This window comes from Asterias rubens, chromosome 1, assembly GCF_902459465.1.
Source record: "Asterias rubens chromosome 1, eAstRub1.3, whole genome shotgun sequence".
NCBI lineage: Eukaryota > Metazoa > Echinodermata > Asteroidea > Forcipulatida > Asteriidae > Asterias > Asterias rubens.
In genome coordinates, this window is record NC_047062.1 from 14,091,313 (window position 1) to 14,110,779 (window position 19,467).

The 19,467-nt window shown below is 37.4% G+C and overlaps 1 protein-coding gene across 1 annotated transcript in view; it reads right to left on the minus strand.

Annotated features, from left to right (window-relative positions):
* Positions 1 to 19,467, minus strand: part of LOC117291684 (CCAAT/enhancer-binding protein zeta-like) — a 34,234-nt gene that overhangs the window by 1,488 nt on the left and 13,279 nt on the right. Inside the window, exons 10-22 of the mRNA XM_033773535.1 lie at positions 9,772 to 9,868; positions 8,805 to 8,889; positions 8,029 to 8,143; positions 7,437 to 7,578; positions 7,045 to 7,173; positions 6,671 to 6,815; positions 5,880 to 5,962; positions 5,109 to 5,265; positions 4,133 to 4,265; positions 3,522 to 3,682; positions 2,523 to 2,580; positions 1,976 to 2,184; positions 349 to 554 (exon numbers count right to left, since the gene is read on the minus strand). Coding sequence (XP_033629426.1) covers positions 349 to 554; positions 1,976 to 2,184; positions 2,523 to 2,580; positions 3,522 to 3,682; positions 4,133 to 4,265; positions 5,109 to 5,265; positions 5,880 to 5,962; positions 6,671 to 6,815; positions 7,045 to 7,173; positions 7,437 to 7,578; positions 8,029 to 8,143; positions 8,805 to 8,889; positions 9,772 to 9,868 — 1,720 coding nt within the window. The remainder of the gene's footprint in view (positions 1 to 348; positions 555 to 1,975; positions 2,185 to 2,522; positions 2,581 to 3,521; positions 3,683 to 4,132; positions 4,266 to 5,108; positions 5,266 to 5,879; positions 5,963 to 6,670; positions 6,816 to 7,044; positions 7,174 to 7,436; positions 7,579 to 8,028; positions 8,144 to 8,804; positions 8,890 to 9,771; positions 9,869 to 19,467) is intronic.

Here is a 19,467-nt window from a genome sequence, read left to right on the forward strand (position 1 = left end):
AACAAATCCGAAATGAGGTTAATATAGGAAGATCATCATTAGATTTTATTTGATTTTGTTTATTGCCATTTGCAAAAATGTATACAATAGAAACCGTCTTGGCTCTCCTGCTTAAAAAATACGTAACAAAATATGATAATATGTAAATCAAGAAATACATAATATTAAGACAAGAAAGGAAATTAGTATAAAGTCTGTCAGATTGATTACTTATCATTCAGTCCCCTAACTGCTGTTGGATTAAACCTTGGCCTGAATTGTTCTGCACTTAATTGTTTTGTATCACTTCCCTGATGTTAACAAATCAAGTAATTCATTGGCTGACAAGACAAACATTTTGCGACTTACCTCTTCTGCAGTAGCTTGTAATCCTTGGCTATCTCCACCTCCATCAGTCTTCCTCTTTTTACCTCCTCTCCTCGCTGCCTTTCCTACTTTTCTCTTGCCCGTTCCCATGGCTCCAAGGAAGTCCACATCCTGATCAGAATCCGATTCCTCATTTACTGTACGTTTCTTGCTCTTCTTAAGCTTGGCTGCTTTGGACGAGGTTTGCTCTGAAACAAAAACAAGTTAAACAAATTAAAAACAGAAAAATTCACAGCAATGTTCAAACTTTTTCTAGTGTGATTAAGATTTTAATGTTTGAGATTAAAAGTTATATCATCACAATAAAAATAGTACACCTTGTGTTCTAGATTTGACATCAAGTATGAATTTTCTGGATACCTTTAGAAAAAATATATGCATGAATTCAATATTTTTTTAAAGATGTTTTCAGATACACTGTTAAAGAAGAGAGATAAAAAGAGAAAAAAACACTTAGCTTCTTAAAGTTGTCAAAAAATTACAAACAGCCATTTAAAAAAAAAAAAAAATTAAGAACAAATAACAAATATTGTATATACTTTAAAGTAAATTAATATTTTACCAAAATGGATCATCCTACATAGAGTAGTACTAGTACTATCCAATTGTATCAATATATCTCTAAGCTTCCATAAATTTTCCAACAAAAATATAACTTATTCTGGCTTTTTAATGTACACTTTGTTAATCGAGGTCTACACAATTAACGGTGGAGCTGTCACTATGAATCCAAGGGGGAAACTCAGCTGCAAATAATAATAGTAATACATTTGTAATGCGCCATCTTTCAATGACCAAATATATTTTGAGGTGCTGGGATAAAGAAGAAAACATTTAAATAATAAACACATAAGGAAAGCACATTGAAGATAAATAAAGACAGTGTATACAATGAAAACGATTAGTTCTAATATTTATTATGTTTTACAAAAAACATTCAATACACTTTACAATTTGTGCCCTAGTCACTAGGCCAGTAAAATTCCTGTGATCCTTCTCAGCTCTCTGGGAAGTATACAGCCTTAAGGTCACACTGGCCTCGATAACGAGAACGAAAATGAGAACGTTAACAATCCTTGCCCACAACTGGTTGAATTAAGCGTAAGTGTATTCTGCGCGGAGCAATTCAATTAATGGAATGCGTCCTGATCGCATCGTTTTCATTATCGCTGCAGTGTGATTGGACCTTCAGACTGCCATGGCACTCTTCAGGCTTTTTCAATTAACCTACGCCCATTTACAACACTGGGTGAAAAGAAGCAATCATACTAGAGCATCTTGCTAAAGTGTCATGACTGGGATTAACAATGCCATAAGGTTTATCGCGAATAGCAAAATATCAAGAGATGGCCCTGTTGAACCCACACAAACATATAGGCCATGCGTGCGCGAGTCGTGCTTGACAACATACACCGCATAGCAAACTGCCCCATCCGCCTACCCACAATGCATTGCGGTTCTGAATCGCGATAAACCTTTTGCCATATATATATCGTATGCAATGATGTGTGCGTTTCAAACATGGTTTTGAAAATGTCCAGAGATTCTGTAAATTCCTCATCATTAAAATCATCCTCATCTATCTTAAAATTCAATTCAGAAACCTCACCTTCAAACTCCTCATCAGAAGCATCGAATCCCTCCTCGTCAAACTCATCATTGACCATCTTGAAACCATCATCATCTGCATCGTCGTCCACATCGGATCCTCCCTCCTCCATGTCACTGTCATTACCAAAGTCATCTTCATCGTCACTGGATTCCTCCTCTTGGGATTTGCTCTTCTTCTTTTTGTCCTTATTTTTCCGACTCACTTCCCTGAAAGTAAACATTGCAGGAAAGCTCCATTAAAGAGTGTCCGAGTTTTGGTCACCAAAATTTGGAAAGTATACATCCTTTTTAAAGAGTGAGTGTGATTACATTAAATTACTTGGGTCATTAAACTTAGTGGATGTACAGTTGACATGCTTGGGGCAGCCAACAGCACTACTGGTTTGTACATGATCCAGTTACGTCCACTGTTTATAAAAGGAACTACATGGAGATAACAGATGTGAGTTGCCAGAATCAAAGGATGTTTCAGAAGTTTTTGTAAAATTTCTGAAATCAAGAACAAATCGTGGAAAATGACACGCCTTTAAGATGGCAAAACGTACCCAGCAAAGTCCATGTCATCATCATCTTCTTCTACTTCTTGTTCAAAATCCATACCACCTGTAAGATTAGAACAAAATATATACCTTTAACAATGAACTACAATTTTATTTCATAAAGACTAGTTCCAAATAGGAGAGCTTGCAAACAAAATTACAAATACTTCTCCAATGCCTTAGATAGCTTATATCAACTGTCTGCCTCAACTGTGCAACTTTTGAATTTTTGTTCTACATTCAATGTTGAGAACCAAATTCTGTCTTCCCCAATGTAAGCTGTTGACCTACCTCAAAACCCACCAAATTGACCGTACTTTCTATCACATAGATGTAAGAACCCAGTGTACTTATCGAAAAGAGAAGGGGTTCGCCTCGGTGTTCCTGGCTGTGGCTGCTGTATGCGCCGTAGCACCTTGTAAACCCTTATAAGGTGCTACATAATTGGGTCTCAGAATTCATCACTGCAATAACTTATCTTTCTGAAAGTTTGTATATACTCAGCGCCTTGAGTACCTTGTTTGGTAGATATGTGCGCTATATAAGGCTTTGATATTATTATTACTTGTAACAACGAATATCTGATTATCACAATTTCAGTTTTATCTTATTGTGACTGCCTATATTTCAATTTGTTGCATCAATGGCCAAATAAATGATAATAATTACAAGAATTTAAAAGATGGAAATTTGCATCGGGGATAAAGAATATCAACCTCATATACACCCATGTGTGTTGGCACTGTATACGCAGTACTGCGTCCATAGCTACTGGGCAATCTCGTTAGTCTAGTTGTTAAAACACTGCTCTAGAAATGCTATGGTCGTAGATTCGAATCCTGCCCAAGTGATTTTTCTCACAGAGCTCAGGAAAGTACAAAGTACACAGTGCTAACACACATCAGTGTATATGGGTAAATCCAAAATTAATAACAACGAGAACAAACAGTTTTGGGATTTTTTTCCCCCATTAGATGTGTCGAGTGTTTTTGTAAAAAGACTCACCAATAATTTGGTCGAATTCGTCATCATCAATACTTGATGCATCGCTATCAAACTCAAGGTCATCGTCCTCTGCGTCATCAGCTTCAGGAGCTTTTTTGATTTTTCCTTTTTCTTGCTCTGTGACAGGATGTTGAGGTCCTTTCTGTCTTGACGTGAAATACCTTTAAAAAGAAGAGTTTTCCCACATTGAAGTTATCCCTGAAACTTCATCAAGTTATCCCTGAAACTTCATCACAGTCTTCAGAATCTACCATTTACAGCAGGGTGAGATTTGTAATAATAACATGAACTTATAGAGCACCTTTGTCAAAGGATTCAGAGTGATGTGAGCAAGACAAAAGATATACAAAAAATAGGTTTTTAAGAGTCCCTAAAACTGTTCCAAGTATGTAGCACACTTAACTAAATCGATCAGAACCATCTCTGCCCTCACGGCTACCCATTTACTCATGGGCGATGAAAAGCAATAATAATAATTAAGTGTCTTGCTCAAGGATACACGATGTGTCATGACTGGGACTCAAACCCACATCCTGATGGCTCAGCAACCAGAACTTGTGTCCGATGCACTTAACCGCTCAGCCACGACAAGTTTTTCTAATTCTACATACTTGTGGAAGAACATCTCATCAATGGGTATTTTCTCCTGTGATGTTTTAAGGTAATCCTTTGTGTTGACCGGTAGGAGTCTGATCGCTGATGGGTTGTAGGCTTTCCCCTTGGGCTCCATTACTGATACTCTCACTGTGGTGGCAAAACAAAAATGACGACATAAATAAACTGCACAGTAAGCTCCAGTTCAGGAATGCTGCACATAAAAGTACTCAAAATCCAATGCTGACACTTAAAGGCAGTGGACACTATTGGTAATTACTCAAAATAATTATTACCATATAACCTTACTTGGTAACTAGTAATGGGGAGAGGTTGGTAGTATAAAACATTGTGAGAAACGGCTCCCTCTGAAGTGGAGTAGTTTTTGAGATAGAAGTAGTTTTTGAGAAAGAAGTAATTTTCCTCGAATTTGATTTCGAGAGCTCAGATTTAGAATTTCAGGTCTCGAAATCAAGCATCTAAAAGCATACAACTTCGTGCGACAAGGTGTTTTGTCCTTTCATTATTATCTTGCAACTTCGATGACCGATTGAGCTCAAATTTTCACAGGTTTGTTATTTTATGCATATGTTGAGAAAAAGCAGGTGAGAAGACTGGTCTTTGACAAATACCAGTAGTGTCCAGTGTCTTTAGGCCCATGTCTAAATTAGCTGCTGCATCTAAAATGTCCATAGCAATGCAATTTGCAACAGTCACAGTCGCCAATTCAGACGCTGCCTACAATTAGATAATGTTGGATTGAACAAAAAACAACTTTTGTCAACAACTTTGTACAGGTGCCAGTTGAAAGCCATTCAACCTGTTACTGCTGAACAGCCAGGGATTAGACCAAAGTTTACAATACAAACTTAACTTAACTTAACTTAATTAACTTAATAAAAAAATTACTTTAATTGCACAAAAACACTTTATAAAGAACCTTTACATTACGAAAACTTTAAGAAAAGTCAGAATCCAAAACTAGTGGCGTACCATTTTCTGCTTGCTTCTTTGGGTTTCTGTAGACAAAGCGGTCCAGGAATTTCATCAGCGTGAAATCATGCAGCGGGTTGCCCATGTAGTGTACCTTCAAACCATCACGTAGGGTCTTTGCAAAGAGGGCTACCGAAGGGTGATAGTGATTCTGGAGCTGTAATATCAAAAATAAAAACAACAATCAACCTAAAAGTCTCAATAAGTGAGGTGTCAAGTGAAGTAAAGCATGAGAAAATTTGTGGGCTATTAAAAGGGTTTGTGTACTTTTTGGGTACAATGCAAACATCCACAGATTAACATATTAAACTTACACAGTTTAAAGATAATGATGGTAGAAAGCTTCCCTTAAAATATTACTTGCTGTAGTTTTTTTGAGAAACAAGTAAAACAATTTCACAAAAATAATGTTTATGTCAGTAAGTCGAGAAATATTCAAGCATGATTAATGGATTGACCCGACTCTCCTGAAAACATTGCTTTGTGATTTTCACCTTTTTCTAAACAAAACTGAAACTTCTACAGTATTACATACATCTTCATACGCACATCTTCATACGCCCTTTCATATAAAAAAAACATTCAATTGTGCATTTTCTCACTGTCACTTGGGGATGGGGGGGGGGGGGTTCCAAAGAAAGGGAAGGGAATATTGTTTACACCACTGGAAGTGTCTAAATTTTCCGCTCCACTTATGATCCATTTCAACATGACATCAATGGATTTGATTAAAACAAACTTTTCTTTACAGACAAAAGTAAGAAAGCTCACTTTGTTGAGTTCCCAGAAGATGCTCCCCTCTGCACCGCAGTATTGAGGATTCCTGTTGCCTGGATCATATTGGGTCTTTTTCTCTGAAATAACAAATTAATCAATTGAAGAACGTGAGTATGCAAATTGGTCGCCACAAAGAAGCACTCCAATGATAAAAACATAAATGTGTTAACACAGTTGGGGTTGTGGTGTGTCATGGCTAAGCTTGGGCGATATCGATTTATTTTATTCACGATATATCGCCGACAATATATTGCGATATTTGATATAATCGCGATTAATTAAATTTGACATCATCAGTCTTCAAACTCCAAGTGAAAGTTGTAGAAGAGACAGTCATGGCATAAGAGAGATGTTCTAATGACCTATTCTTCTGGTTTTACTCCAAACCTATGGGGTGCAAGATGTCTCAGCTAGCATAAACATCACGATATATCGCGATATATTTATATTTCGATTAAACCAAATCCATCCGATATCAAAATCGTTCCAAATTAATATCGCGATATTCGATAATATCGTGATATCGCCCAAGCTTAGTCATGGCCTAGCGGTTAAGAGCACCAGACTCTAGCTCTGTGTCCAGCAGAGTTTGGGTTCCAGAGCAGTGACACCTGTGTCCTTAAGCAAGAAACTTTACCACTCGTCAAAAACTAAGCGGGTACAAATGTATGGACAAATAAATAAGAAACTGAATTATTACAATAGGAGTAAAAATTCTCTAAAACATTCAAACCTGTTAGCAATACATGTAACTGTGTTGAGCGCTTGACCGCTCGGCCACGTACCTTTCTTAAAGAGTTTGTGATGGACCCAGGATGATACAGCCTCAGAGGTTACCTCTCCTTTCTCGCTCCTTATCGGTTCATTGACTTGTCTTGTCTTTTTGCTATCCTCATCAACGTCAACAAAGTGTTCTTCATTGTCAGAATCCTAAAATAAACCGCAAAAACCGTTTAAAAGGATTGGTAAGCATAAAAAACATAAATGTAGAATTTTAGCCTGAACGCTTATTGATAATGAAGTTGTACAACCATATTTTACAAATAAATAATTATGAGATAATTAAGGTAAAAATTAAGGTAAAATTTTTCTCTCAAATAGGTTGTTTTGACTTCAGTAGAAATAAAACGTGTCAACAACAAACTAAGACGAGACTCACAATTGCTTCCATGGCAGTATTCAACAATGCAGGCTTCGTGGCCATGATCTCAGAAACAAGGAACAGTGCCCCGCAGGCAAATGGAGGCTGCTGGGTTGACGATGTCTGCAAAAGTCTCTTCACAAAAGCCTGAAAGCAAAGTAAACAAACTAACATAAAACACAAAACTCAGTTTAAATGTTCCATGATGCACACTTATTGGTTAAGAAAGGTCTTTAAAAGCTATACTAGCAATGTCTTATCAGAGATTTGTCCCACACCTCAAATGTTTCATCAACCCTAGAAAAAAAGCAAATTATGCTCACTTTCTCTGAAGTAAAATAAAATTTCATCCTGACAGTAACCACGAGAAAGTGCTGAATTTAAGGGAAGCATCGTGACATGTCTGGTACCTTGACTCTGCCTATTGAGTTATCTGCTCTGAGTGACTGGTAGATGAGATTGAGGAACATGGCCTGCCTGGTTGAGTGTTCAACACTACGGTCAAGAATTTTGCTGTACAGCGCCGAGTAGAAACGGTCAGTGATGGAATGCCTGCCAAGGGAAACAAAACATAAGACTTTATTACTCTCCAAAAAGAATGCTCGCACAAGTTTACTACAAATATTTCAAAAATACACAAATTGCAAAAGAAACACCAACAAGGATTTAAGAATAAAATACATACACACCCATTCTTGCCATGTAGACAACCAGAAAATGCAAGGTTTGTGAACCACCAGTACTCATCTTTTATAAGATAAAATAACATGGGAAATAACATGGATACAACTTAACGATTTTATGATCAACAAGTGTCTAAAATTTGTTGCTTTGTTACTTATATTATTACTATTACAGTGACAAGAATTGAAGAATGTTAACAAATTCCTGCCAACAAATCGCAGGGCCTGGACAAAACCTCACATTCATTTACATTTCTAATTACTGAAACCCTGGAAATAAATAGAACTGAAAAACCGCCCACAACCAAGGTTACTTTACCTAGAGTCCAGAACTTGTTTGAGAAGCAGTAGAGCCTGAATGGCCGTGTTGAAGGCTGAAATATGAACCACTTTGAATAACGCGTCTGTCTGCTCGTCAACCCGATCATCCCCAGCTAAAGAAAATGTAGGAAAGAATTTGAACCAAATAAAATGGTGTATTTAATAATAACAATAGCTAGTTCTTATAAAGCACAATCACAATAACGTCTCAATACGCTTTACATTAGTGCCCTGGTCATTGGGTCATAACATTCCTTTAATATTTCTCAGGTCCCTGGGGAGTATACTTCCCTAAACTGGGCCCAATTTCATAGAGCTGCTAAGCACAACAATTTGCTTAGCATGACATTTTTGATAAAAACAGGATTACCAACCAAATTTCAAAGTGATTTTCAGGATAAGCAAACAACAGCTGAATACCAGCATACAAGCAATATGCAACAAATGGAAATTTGGTCGGTAATGTTGTTTTTATCAAGGAAGAAATTTGGCCCTGATGTGGCGTTCCAGTTGCTTTTTCATACACAATTTCAACCTCTCCCCTCACTGTACCAAAAATCCCGCTCGAGTAAAGTTTTCTTTGTCCAAACCCATATCATTTCAAATTTTACCAAGTCTGTTTCCCTTTTGGTTTACAACTTGAGGTTCAAGACTTGTAACTTTTTTTTCTTATTTTTATACAGACTCTGTCTACTGGAAAATGAGTGGATCACAAAACTGAATTTGACCTCGATGACCCTATTTTATGAGTGAAATGCATGGAAATCGATTTACCGTTGGAGTAAGGGTAGGCTCTGTTGACTCCCGTTAGTACAGCACTCAACATCTTCTGATCGCTGTCCTTCTTTTTCATGCAAGCCTGGTCAAAAATTTACACAAAATACAGTTTCAAGGCTTCAAGATTTATTTTGTTTCCACAGTAACAAATCTTATACAGGCAATAGTATGAATGTACATGTTTCAATGACAAAATACCATGTCGAATATGACATCACCATTCAAAGACCTGCCCTTCAACATGGCATCTGTAAGCGTGTGCTTGTACGTGCATACGGCCTGCCCTACAAGATGGCCACTTTCATAGCAACAAGGGGGTTATTTGATACGGTCAATACAGTTTAGCCAGGCAGATATAAATACACTTTGGGGATTCTGCAGGGGAGCTCACAAAGAGTTACAAGCCTGAGCCAACAGGTACTTTCGTTGAGAGCCAAAAACCAAACATTAATGTAACTTTAAATACAGAGGTTGAGTAGTCAGTTAAAATAGCACAAGGTAGGGCTCAAGGGGCGACAAATTTCAAAATTCAATGTCCCTAAAACACAGATTAGAAGAAAAATAAATTATAATTGCAACCAAACTTTTACTGTATTTTGAACAACTGCAGTTTGTCCACAAAAAAAACCGGTAAGGACCATCCGGCACTGCAAGGATTTAGACCGTTGTCAAAAAGATGAAATCATCTGATTAGCTGACAAGTTGCATACCTGAATGAACCTTTATTGCACATGCTATCGAAATTTTAAGTGTAGTTGCAAAATATATAATTCTATTTCAAGAATTTAAAAAGTTCTTGCTCTTGTTTTTAACCCAATGTTTTCTACTATGAATACATATAAATCACACAAAGTAATTCATTTGACATGCGCTCATACCCTTCCTGTGTAGTCTCATGACTTTAAAAAGATCGGGGGGGGGGGGGGGGGGGATAATGAGTCAGTGGTATATTTTCCCAATTTACCTTGAAGAAGGAAAAGTAGACAATGATCAGCTTGGTGGCTAAGTCCGGCTCGTCGTGGCTTAAGATAAGCTGATTCAGAAAACAAACAGCATAGTATCTAAAACAAATAACCAAAACAGAAATAAGCAACTTTGTTTACCAACATGATGCAAAAGTACCAGTTGATCTTGCAAGCTTACATCCCATTTTCATGGCACTGCACGTTTCATTTATCTGCTTACGGTGATTTGGGCTGAAAGAAATATTATATTATTTCAATAAGAAATAAATAAAAACAATCGCATCCGCCATTGACGATGCACAGGTTGAATAAATGAATCGTTGCTACATGTGGCTGATGGACTTAAAAACAACGTCCAGTCCTCACAATTATTAACTAGTTTCCAATTAACTACCGCTTATCATATTTTTAAAATAATAGGTTGTTGAATGTATGGCAAGCAGTTCCATTATTGGGCCCTTGCACTGATTTCCATAGAGCTGATTGTTTTCTGATCAGCAAAATTATGCAGGCATGTTGTGGCAGAGCGGTCAAGCAGTCATCTGTTTGTTTTAATGAAACCTGTAAGTGGCTGCAATCTGCTGTTGGTTATCAATAATAAATAATGTTTAAAAATGTATAAAACAGAGCATACCTAATTATTTGCATCTTGTAAAATTGCTTCGCATTAGCTTTCGTGTGAGGTATGAACCAAGGAGGTAGAATTATGAACTGTGCTGTAAAAAGGTTGTGCGTGCTTAAAAGTGCTTCCCTATTGCCTGTAAAAAATATAACCTCATGTTTGAGAATTTGAGCTCGCTGAGACCATCACTACAACCATCAAAACAGCCCAAGGTCTAGTAGTGAGAAGATTATTTCCTCGCTTTTTTTCCTCACTTATTGAGCACACCTCATGCTCTGTCATCATCCTTTTGCCTTGTAGATAATGCAGGTTTTATCGACAAGTACACCAACACTAAGTTAAAAACTTCAGCTAAAATGGAATGCTCTTGAAATATATTAATAGAAAAGTTCTTGAAAATAATGTGGCGAGAGTAAAGAGCCGACAGTGGAAAAAAAAAATCCTGAGTCTTTCTCGAAGGCTAAAAGTGTTTTTAAAGAACCAATAACCCAATATTTAAAGAGGTATCAAAGTTAACAGTTTTTTTTAATTCTGTGAATAAAGATGGAAAATAAACAAAGCACAAGGCCAAACGCTACCAGTTGCAGGGATCCTGCCTGCCCAAGAATACCCCAAAACAACTCCAAATATTCCTCAAAGCCAACGGTCACAAAAACAACATCGTTTCACCAGAAGTTTAAGAAGACAAACCACTCCACAACAAACATCCACAGCCTAACAAATAATCAACAGTATTTCATCCAAATTACTATAACAATCAACCCCATCCTTCAACCACAACCCTGGCCAATGCGCCAGGTTTTTGACCATGTGAGGGCGCTCTCATTTGTATTTTTTTAACGTTTCTGGGGGTATACGCGATTCATCCTGCATTGTTTTAATAACAAAACAGTATTTATATAGCGCAAAACAAATAAAACATTCCTTAAAGTGCTTAACAGCAAAATGTAAGTATTAAGAAAACAAAACTTAAAAGCTGGTCTCAGGTCAACCTTTGATTTTCTTGCGCCCGCAACAAACCGTCGGCAATGTGCAGACAAAATATGCTCAGGTCACAACAACTGAAAAATCGTGCGCCTGCAATAGGTTCCCGAAAGTCGGGGTCTTGTTGTACAAGTTGAAATTGTTCTGCTCTGGTGACTGTCAATTTTTTCGAGCAGCGACTGTTGCAGATTGTCTTAAAATCATCACAGTTATGCTCAGGTCGTAAATAATACCCGACCGAAAGAGTTCCCGATGGTCTTAGCTCAGGCGCAGTGTGATACTGAAAAGTCAGTGCCAACTTTTTGTTGTTAACCCAAGGTCGACCTGAGGCCAGCTTAAGAGTATAATTCCAAATTTATTCCCAACAAAATTATATAAATTGTAGCCATTACTAACCTAAATGAAACCATAAAAAAATACTAAAAACAAGAGGTGGATTATAATGACTCATTTAATGGTCTTATTGTCCGTTATGGATATGTCCGCTATGGAAACTTGAGCCCCCCCCCCCCCATTTGACTTTTGTAAGCAATTGAGGCTACTTGCACCAGCAACTTCACGTAAGTTGTTATCAAAATTGACATCACAATTGGAAAACAGAGCATGCCTGATTATTTGCGTCAAGCAATTTGCTTTCACATGAACCGGAATATAAACAGTAATTGCGTGCCTTAAAAGAGCTTCCCTGTTGCCTATAAGAAAGCAGACTGCGTTTAATAACTTGAGAGAATGATCAAAAACTTATTAGCAGCACAAGGTCTGTTTGCTCGCTTTTTGTTCTGAGTTGATTCCAGATCAGGTCACAAAAAGCAGAAGCATACCTCTTGTTCAGTCACAATCCTTAAGGTTTGCAGATAACACAGGCTTTATCGATACAACACTAAATTCTTCAAAACTTCGACTAAAATGGAAATTTCTTGAACAATACTAAAGAAAAAGTTCTTTAAAATAATGTGGCAAGTGTATGTCTGTTTAGTTTTGGTGCTGGTCAACACGTCACGTATAGACTCCTGCAACTGTGCTTCTGGCTGGAAGCAAAATGGTCAATTCTGTTACAAGCTTGTCACCAATCCACAACTAGACAGGTATGCTGCCGACAACTTTTGTATATCTTTAAACAGTGTTCTTGCTCAACCCGAGTCTAAGGAAGAAAATGATCACATCCAGAACATGATCCAAGCCCTCCCACAAAGTATTTTCATCAGCCTATTGTTGGAACCTAATGTAACTGTACAACACAGCATTGATGTTAGTGACACTTTCACATACTTCAACTTTAAGCCATCATTCCTCAACACAACTCCTCCAACCAAACGCTGCACAAGATTCAATGATAAAGGACTGTGGACATTGGGCCGATGTGAATTTCTTCGCAGCTTCATCTGTAAACAAGAGATTGGGAGAAATCCAAAGTCAGCACGTTGTGTGGCTGTTGCACCCAATGAAGACCTGTGCCTTCTGAAACACACCTACAAGGAGATCAAGTCTGATAACAACCCTGCCATCCAGTGCTGCTTTGACTGCCACTACGACCCAAATTGCTACTCTTTTAATATGATGGGACAGATGTGTGAGCTCAACAATGCCACTGCATCTCAAGTGCAAGATTTAGCATACAAAAATGGCTGTGCGTATTTTGAAGTTATAGCATAAATTAAGAACGCTCTTCAGAATGGGGAAACTACAAAAGCAAGAAGTGAGAAATGCTATGCACTTATAAACAAAAAATTAGAACACACAAGAGGAGTTGACAGATGAACTGCATAAGGTGGAATGCATATTGTTATCATCAAATTCATGAGAATTACCAAAGAAAATAGTGAGCAGTTTATGGCAAAACACTTTAACACTATTGAACAAATTAACCGAGAAGAGAGTTCTAAGATAAGTTTTATGGAGAAACGCGAGAGCTCCCACAATTCAATGTTTAAAGAAGTAACGGAAACTAATTAATGAGGTAAGTGAGCATTTTTAAAGTTGTTTTCTCTTTGTCTTTTTATACTGGATCAAGTCTATATAAGAAATGTATACCTTTTGGTCTTTGCAACTGTTCATACATACTATAAAACTAATTTTTTGTTTCGAAAAGGTGGTAGTATTTTTGAGATATCGCCTAAAATCTGGAGTGGTTATATCCATGCAGGAAGATTAATCCATAATTGAAGTACACAGTCTGAGAAACAATTCATGCATGAAGCTTTCTCAGAATAAAATTTGTTTCTCTTCTCTAAAACCACATTATACCTTAGAATTCTCTCATCATTTAAATTGTTACCTTATAGTCTATCAAGAATGCCACTGCTTGTGTTTTGCAAGGATTGTGGGTTGTGTACAGATCCTACAGAACGCAATGTGTTCTGTGTTCGTGGCACTTGTCAAGTTAGTTTTTGTGGTGTGTGTATTACTTGTAAAGTGAGGGTTTAATGCTTCACATGTAGAGGGCTTCACTAAAAAAAAACAAGCCTAGCAGAATCGCCTTGCCTATTAAAAAAAAAAAGAAATCCCCAAATCACATATTGACCTGTTGATTTTTTACCCCCTTAGATTGTCCCATAAAGAGTCAGATTAACGGCTGTATTGATTGCACGTAGTGAAGTTTTGCAGTGTTTTTGTGATAGCTACAAACATTCATATAGGCAGGTCCACACTAACTAGCCACTGATTAAGTCACAAGTCCTTCGTCACGTTGTTTGTTCGACCTGTCGTTTTCAGGTTGTGGACTTGGTGTGTTTCAAGGAAAATTTATTTTTCACACTGTTTAAGCCCTGAGGTAAGGGACTCATAATAACTTTATCTATTTCTTGGGGACTCGATCTATTAGAAATATGTAAAAACTGTATATTTTAGAGCATCCGAGATGGGTTCTTTAAGCATTTTAAATTTTGCTATGCAAACTCTAAGGACCGCTAACACACAAACCAAAACAATTTGTGAAGCAGTTTTGCTATTCTGGGATGAAATCAATGCGCAACAAAAGTGTTTACCTTTTGCCTATAAATATTACGACGTGTCTAATAACTTGAGATCGATGCAAACGCTTCTTCATATAACAATCAAATACACCACTAGCAGTCTGAGGTTTATTTCCTTGCTTTTTGTTAAATTTACTTCAAGAGCATTACACCAAGAGCAGAGGCACAAGCCATGCTCTGTCATTATCCTTTTGCCTTGAAGATAATGCAGGTTTTATCAACAAGTACGCCAACACTCACTCTCACACCCTCCTCAATTTACCCAATACCCACCACTCCAAACCCAATCTTCAGATAAGTTTGCCTGTTTACAACAATAAAGTACCAGCATTAAGAATTTCAGTTTAACCATCAAGGCAAAAAAGTTTGAAATCTTGAAAGCACATGGAGCCCCCCCCCCCCCCCCCCCCCCCGTGACTTTTGAAAGCAATTGAGACTACTTGCACCAGCAACTTCACCAAAGTTGTAATCAAAATTGACATCACAATTGGAAATCAGAGGGTACTTGATTATTTGCGTCGCAATTTGCTTTCACGTGAACCGGGATATTAACAGTAATTGTGTGCCACAAAAGAGCTTCCCTGTTGCCTATAAGAAATCAGACTGCGTTTAATAACTTGAGATCGATGCAAACTCCCCTTCACTATAATGATCAAAACCTTATTAGCAGCCCAAGGTCTGTTTCCTCGCTTTTTGTTCCGAGTTGATTCCAGAGTAGGTCACAAAGAGCAGAAGCATACCTCCTGTTCAGTCATTATCCTTTAGGCTAGCTGATACCGTAGTTTTTATTGACGCAACACTAAATTCTTCAAAACTTTGACTAAAATGGAAATTTCTTGAACAATACTAAAGAAAAAGTTCTTTAAAATAATGTGGCAAGTGTATGTCTGTTTAGTTTTGGTGTTGGTCAACACGTCAAGTATAGACTCCTGCAACTGTGCTCCTGGCTGGAAGCAAAATGGTCAATTCTGTTACAAGCTTGTCACCAATCCACAACTAGACAGGTATGCTGCCGACAAATTTTGTATATCTTTAAACAGTGTTCTTGCTCAACCTGAGTCTAAGGAAGAAAATGATCACATCCAGAACATGATCCAAGCCCTCCCACAAAGTATTTTCATCGGCCTATTGTTGGAACCTAATGTAACTGTACAACACACCATTGATGTCAGTGACACTTTCACATACTTCAACTTTAAGCCATCAGTCCTCACAGCTACTCCTCTAATCAATCGCTGCACAAGATTCAATGATAAAGGACTGTGGACATTGGGCCGATGTGAAGTTCCTCGCAGCTTCATCTGTAAACAAGAGATCAGGAGAAATCCAAAGCCAGTACGCTGTGTGGCTATTGCACCAAATGGAACAGCTGTGCCTTCTGAAACACACCTACATGTACAAGGAGATCAAATTTGAGAGCCAACCTGCCATCCAGTGCTGCTTTGACTGCCACTACGACTCGAAATGCTACTCGTTTAACATGATTGGATCACAGATGAGTGAGCTCAACAATGCCACTGCATCTCAAGTGCAAGATTAAGCACACATAAAAAGGTAAGGTGCTGTACTTATAACATAAAAAAGAATGCTCATCGTATGGGGGCAACAACAAAAATAAACAAAACACCAGCAACAAGTGAAAAAAAATTCTGCACTTATTACTAACATTATGCCTATAACATCCCAAATAAGTTGACAGTTGACTGCAAAAGGTAAAACGCCAGAAGAAAGTATCAAATTCATGACATTGACCTAAGAAAATGGTTTACTGGCGAAACACTTGAACTTGATTCAACGAAATAACTGAGAAGAAAGAGATTAAGTTTTAAAGAGAATAGAGAGAGCTCGTATGATTCAAAGTTAAAGAAGTAACCAAAACAATTAATGAGGTAAGCAATTAACATTTTGTTAATTGTATCCTTTGTCATTTGTTTAATTTTCAATCATGTAGTTAAAGACACTGGAAACTATTGGTAATTGTCAAAGAGCAGTCTTCTCACTTGGTGTATCTCATCATATGCATAAAATAACAAACCTGTGAAAATTTAAACTCAATTGGTCGCCGAAGTTGCGAGGTAATAATGAAAGAAAAAACACCCTTGTCACACAAAGTTGTGGGCTTTCAGATGCTTGATTTCGGGACCTCAAAATGTAATTCTGAGGTCTCAAAATCAAATTCATGGAAAATTATTTCTTTCTTGAAAACTACAGCACTTCAGAGGGAGCCGTTTCTCACAATATTTTATACAATCCACAGCTCTCCATTACTCATTACCAAGTAAGGTTTTATGCTAATAATTACTTTGAGCAATAACCAATAGTGTCCTTTGCCGCCAAATATATTTTTGGTTTTCAAACCATTCATTTAATCCTGTGTTCATGTAAATGTGTTTATGTAAATATGTTTTTCTTTATATATGTTTAATGATTCATTTGAAACATAGTTATATCATGCACAAGGCAAGAGGGTAAAGCCTAAAATAAAAACAGGAAGAAATCCTGCAAGACCCAAATAAAGGACAAGTACTAGAGTGGCAAGATGGGTGAGGGGAGATTGCTGACAAATCTTGAGCAGCTATGTCCACTCAAGAAGAACTTATCCTTATTTGGAAACAAACAATCTGAGAAACAATTCATGCATAAAACTTTTCTCAGTTTGGACATTTTAAAAATTCCTTTCTCTAAAACCACCTTTCTCTGAAGGGAGTTGCTTCTCAAAATGTGATACATAATCACTAGCTGCAGTGCTTCTTACCAAGTTAGTTTATATTGTCATTTATTTAAAGGCATTGTCTGACTAATGGATTTCTAATCTGTATAATGAACTTCACTGCATGTAAATACTTAAATCTCAATTACATTTTAGCCACATTCAACAGCGCAAGCGCCAAAATCAGGATGGACAAAAACATTAAATAAATGAAAATTGCACATGAAATTATTTGAACAGACAAAACCTGACAAAGATATAAATGGCGAACAGTTCTAACATCAAAGAAGCTAAAACATAAGTTGCACTATGGACCCGACCTCCCCTTTCAGATAAAAACAGAAGAGAAACAAAGGGATAATTACAAAGGAGAGGGAAAAATCACAAGATTTCATTGATTTTTTTGTTTGAAGGCAGGAAGGGTGAGGTGGAAAATGTTAATAATAGGATTCAAATGGGTAATTCAGTTGTAATAAGAGGACACTTTATTGCTTGGAACGTAGAAGTTGTTGAACTTGTTGAAATTCTGAAGTTGAGTAGAAATTGTTGAACTTGTTCTGAAGTTGAAAGCAGCTAGAATAGTAGTTTTACACTTAGTTGTACATGGGAGTATATATAGCAGACTCGAGCACAATTTCATGACAAATGCTGTCTTCATTTGTTTCCAATCAAAGACAAAAAGTCTTGAGTAGCAATTTATTTCAAATCAAAGAAAAACCTCCTGCGTACCAATTTGTTTCCCATCAAAGGAAAAATGTCTTGCCTGCTAATTTGTTTCCAATCAAAGGAAAAAATATCTTTGATAACAATTTACTTCCAATCAATAGTAACTTATGAGATATTCCCTCAAGGTGTTATGGGCGACTGTTTGAACACCAAACAAATTGCTGTGTGGCAACTAACTTGAGATATCAACTTCTGTAGTAGAGTTTTAATATTTAAAAACACGTCCCAACCCTACTACTTCAGGCCTAATACTTCACAAAGGCAACAAAGATGATTGCCTCCATGCCCCCCCCCCCCCCATTGCCTTGAGGCCCTTGAAATGCTCCAGTAGAAATTTACAATTTCCTCACACCAAGGAGAAAATGCCTTGTTGCCCTTGCCCTTTTAAAAACAAAGCATAGAGGCCTGCATACTTCATTAACTAATAGACGGGCTGTGTGGTGAATGCCCAGGACTACCCCAGCTGCAAACATGCAACATGTCAACTGTATAAACAGATCCCAAATTCCGACTGCCCTGTCTACTCTTTCAGAGGTTTCTAAGTTGTGGATGGGCATAGCTCCAAAAAGTCATTGGCCAACTTTCAAGAAGAAGAAAATAAAGAAAGAGAAAAACCCTGGCAATAACAAGTGGTTTTCTTCGCTTGCCTGCACACCTAAAAAACCCAATATCGAAAAACAGTGTTAACAATTTAAGATTGCGAACTCTCATGTCATTTCTTTCCAATTATATCCCACTATTGCAATTTCTTTCATATCGATGCTGCTCTACGAGTTTCCCTCTAACCAATCAACACCAAGACTTTTATCAGAGTAGTTTGAAATTAGGCGAATAAGGGACTCCTCAAACACTTTTTAACCACGCTGAAAAGCTTTTATCGACCAGAAAAAGAGAGCCTAACGAGCCTGTTTTAAAGTTGTACTTGGGATGCTGCTGACAAATGAGAATACTCACAAGAACAATTTTTTTTCTTTTTTGGGAGAGGGGGGGGGGGGGGGTATAGGTCATTAAATGGGAGACATGTAAACACAACCAGATATTTCATTGTGTATCATGCACAGTGCATGCACTTGCTGTGCTCCAATAGGAGACTTTCCAACGCTAGGTGGCAGCAGACATACCGGGTAAATTTCCATTGTTTACGTAGTTCTGAACATGCGCATAATTCTGAGAACAATGGATTTACCCGGTAAGTCTGCTGCCCTCTATCGTCCCAGAAAGTCTCCCATTGCCAAACACTAAAAGGGAGCAAGGATACTGTAACTCATGCTCCAAGTCTCCCCGGGCCCTTTTAAAGGGATGTTTGTGTAATCCACAGTTTAAAACTACATCCTCTTGTTGCCGACAGGCTACTGCCACTTTTAACCATTTAAATCGATTAATTATTAGCCATGGTTTTGGTCTAGGGTTCAGCAAATTCACAAACCAGATTAGTAGGGTTACTCCTACTCAGATTTTCTTGAAAGAGAAAAAAAAGAACTCCTGGTGCATTTTATGCAAACATTTGTTGTTTGTATTTGGCTCACTAATGGTGTCACTGTGATAAAATCTTTTAAAGGAAACAATTATAAGTATACCCCAAAAATATCAAACGGGTGATTATTTTTAAAAAACCTTAGCCTTAGTAATCAGGCTTTTTGCATAGTGGCAAATACCGTTGCCTTATTGCAAAGAAGATTGT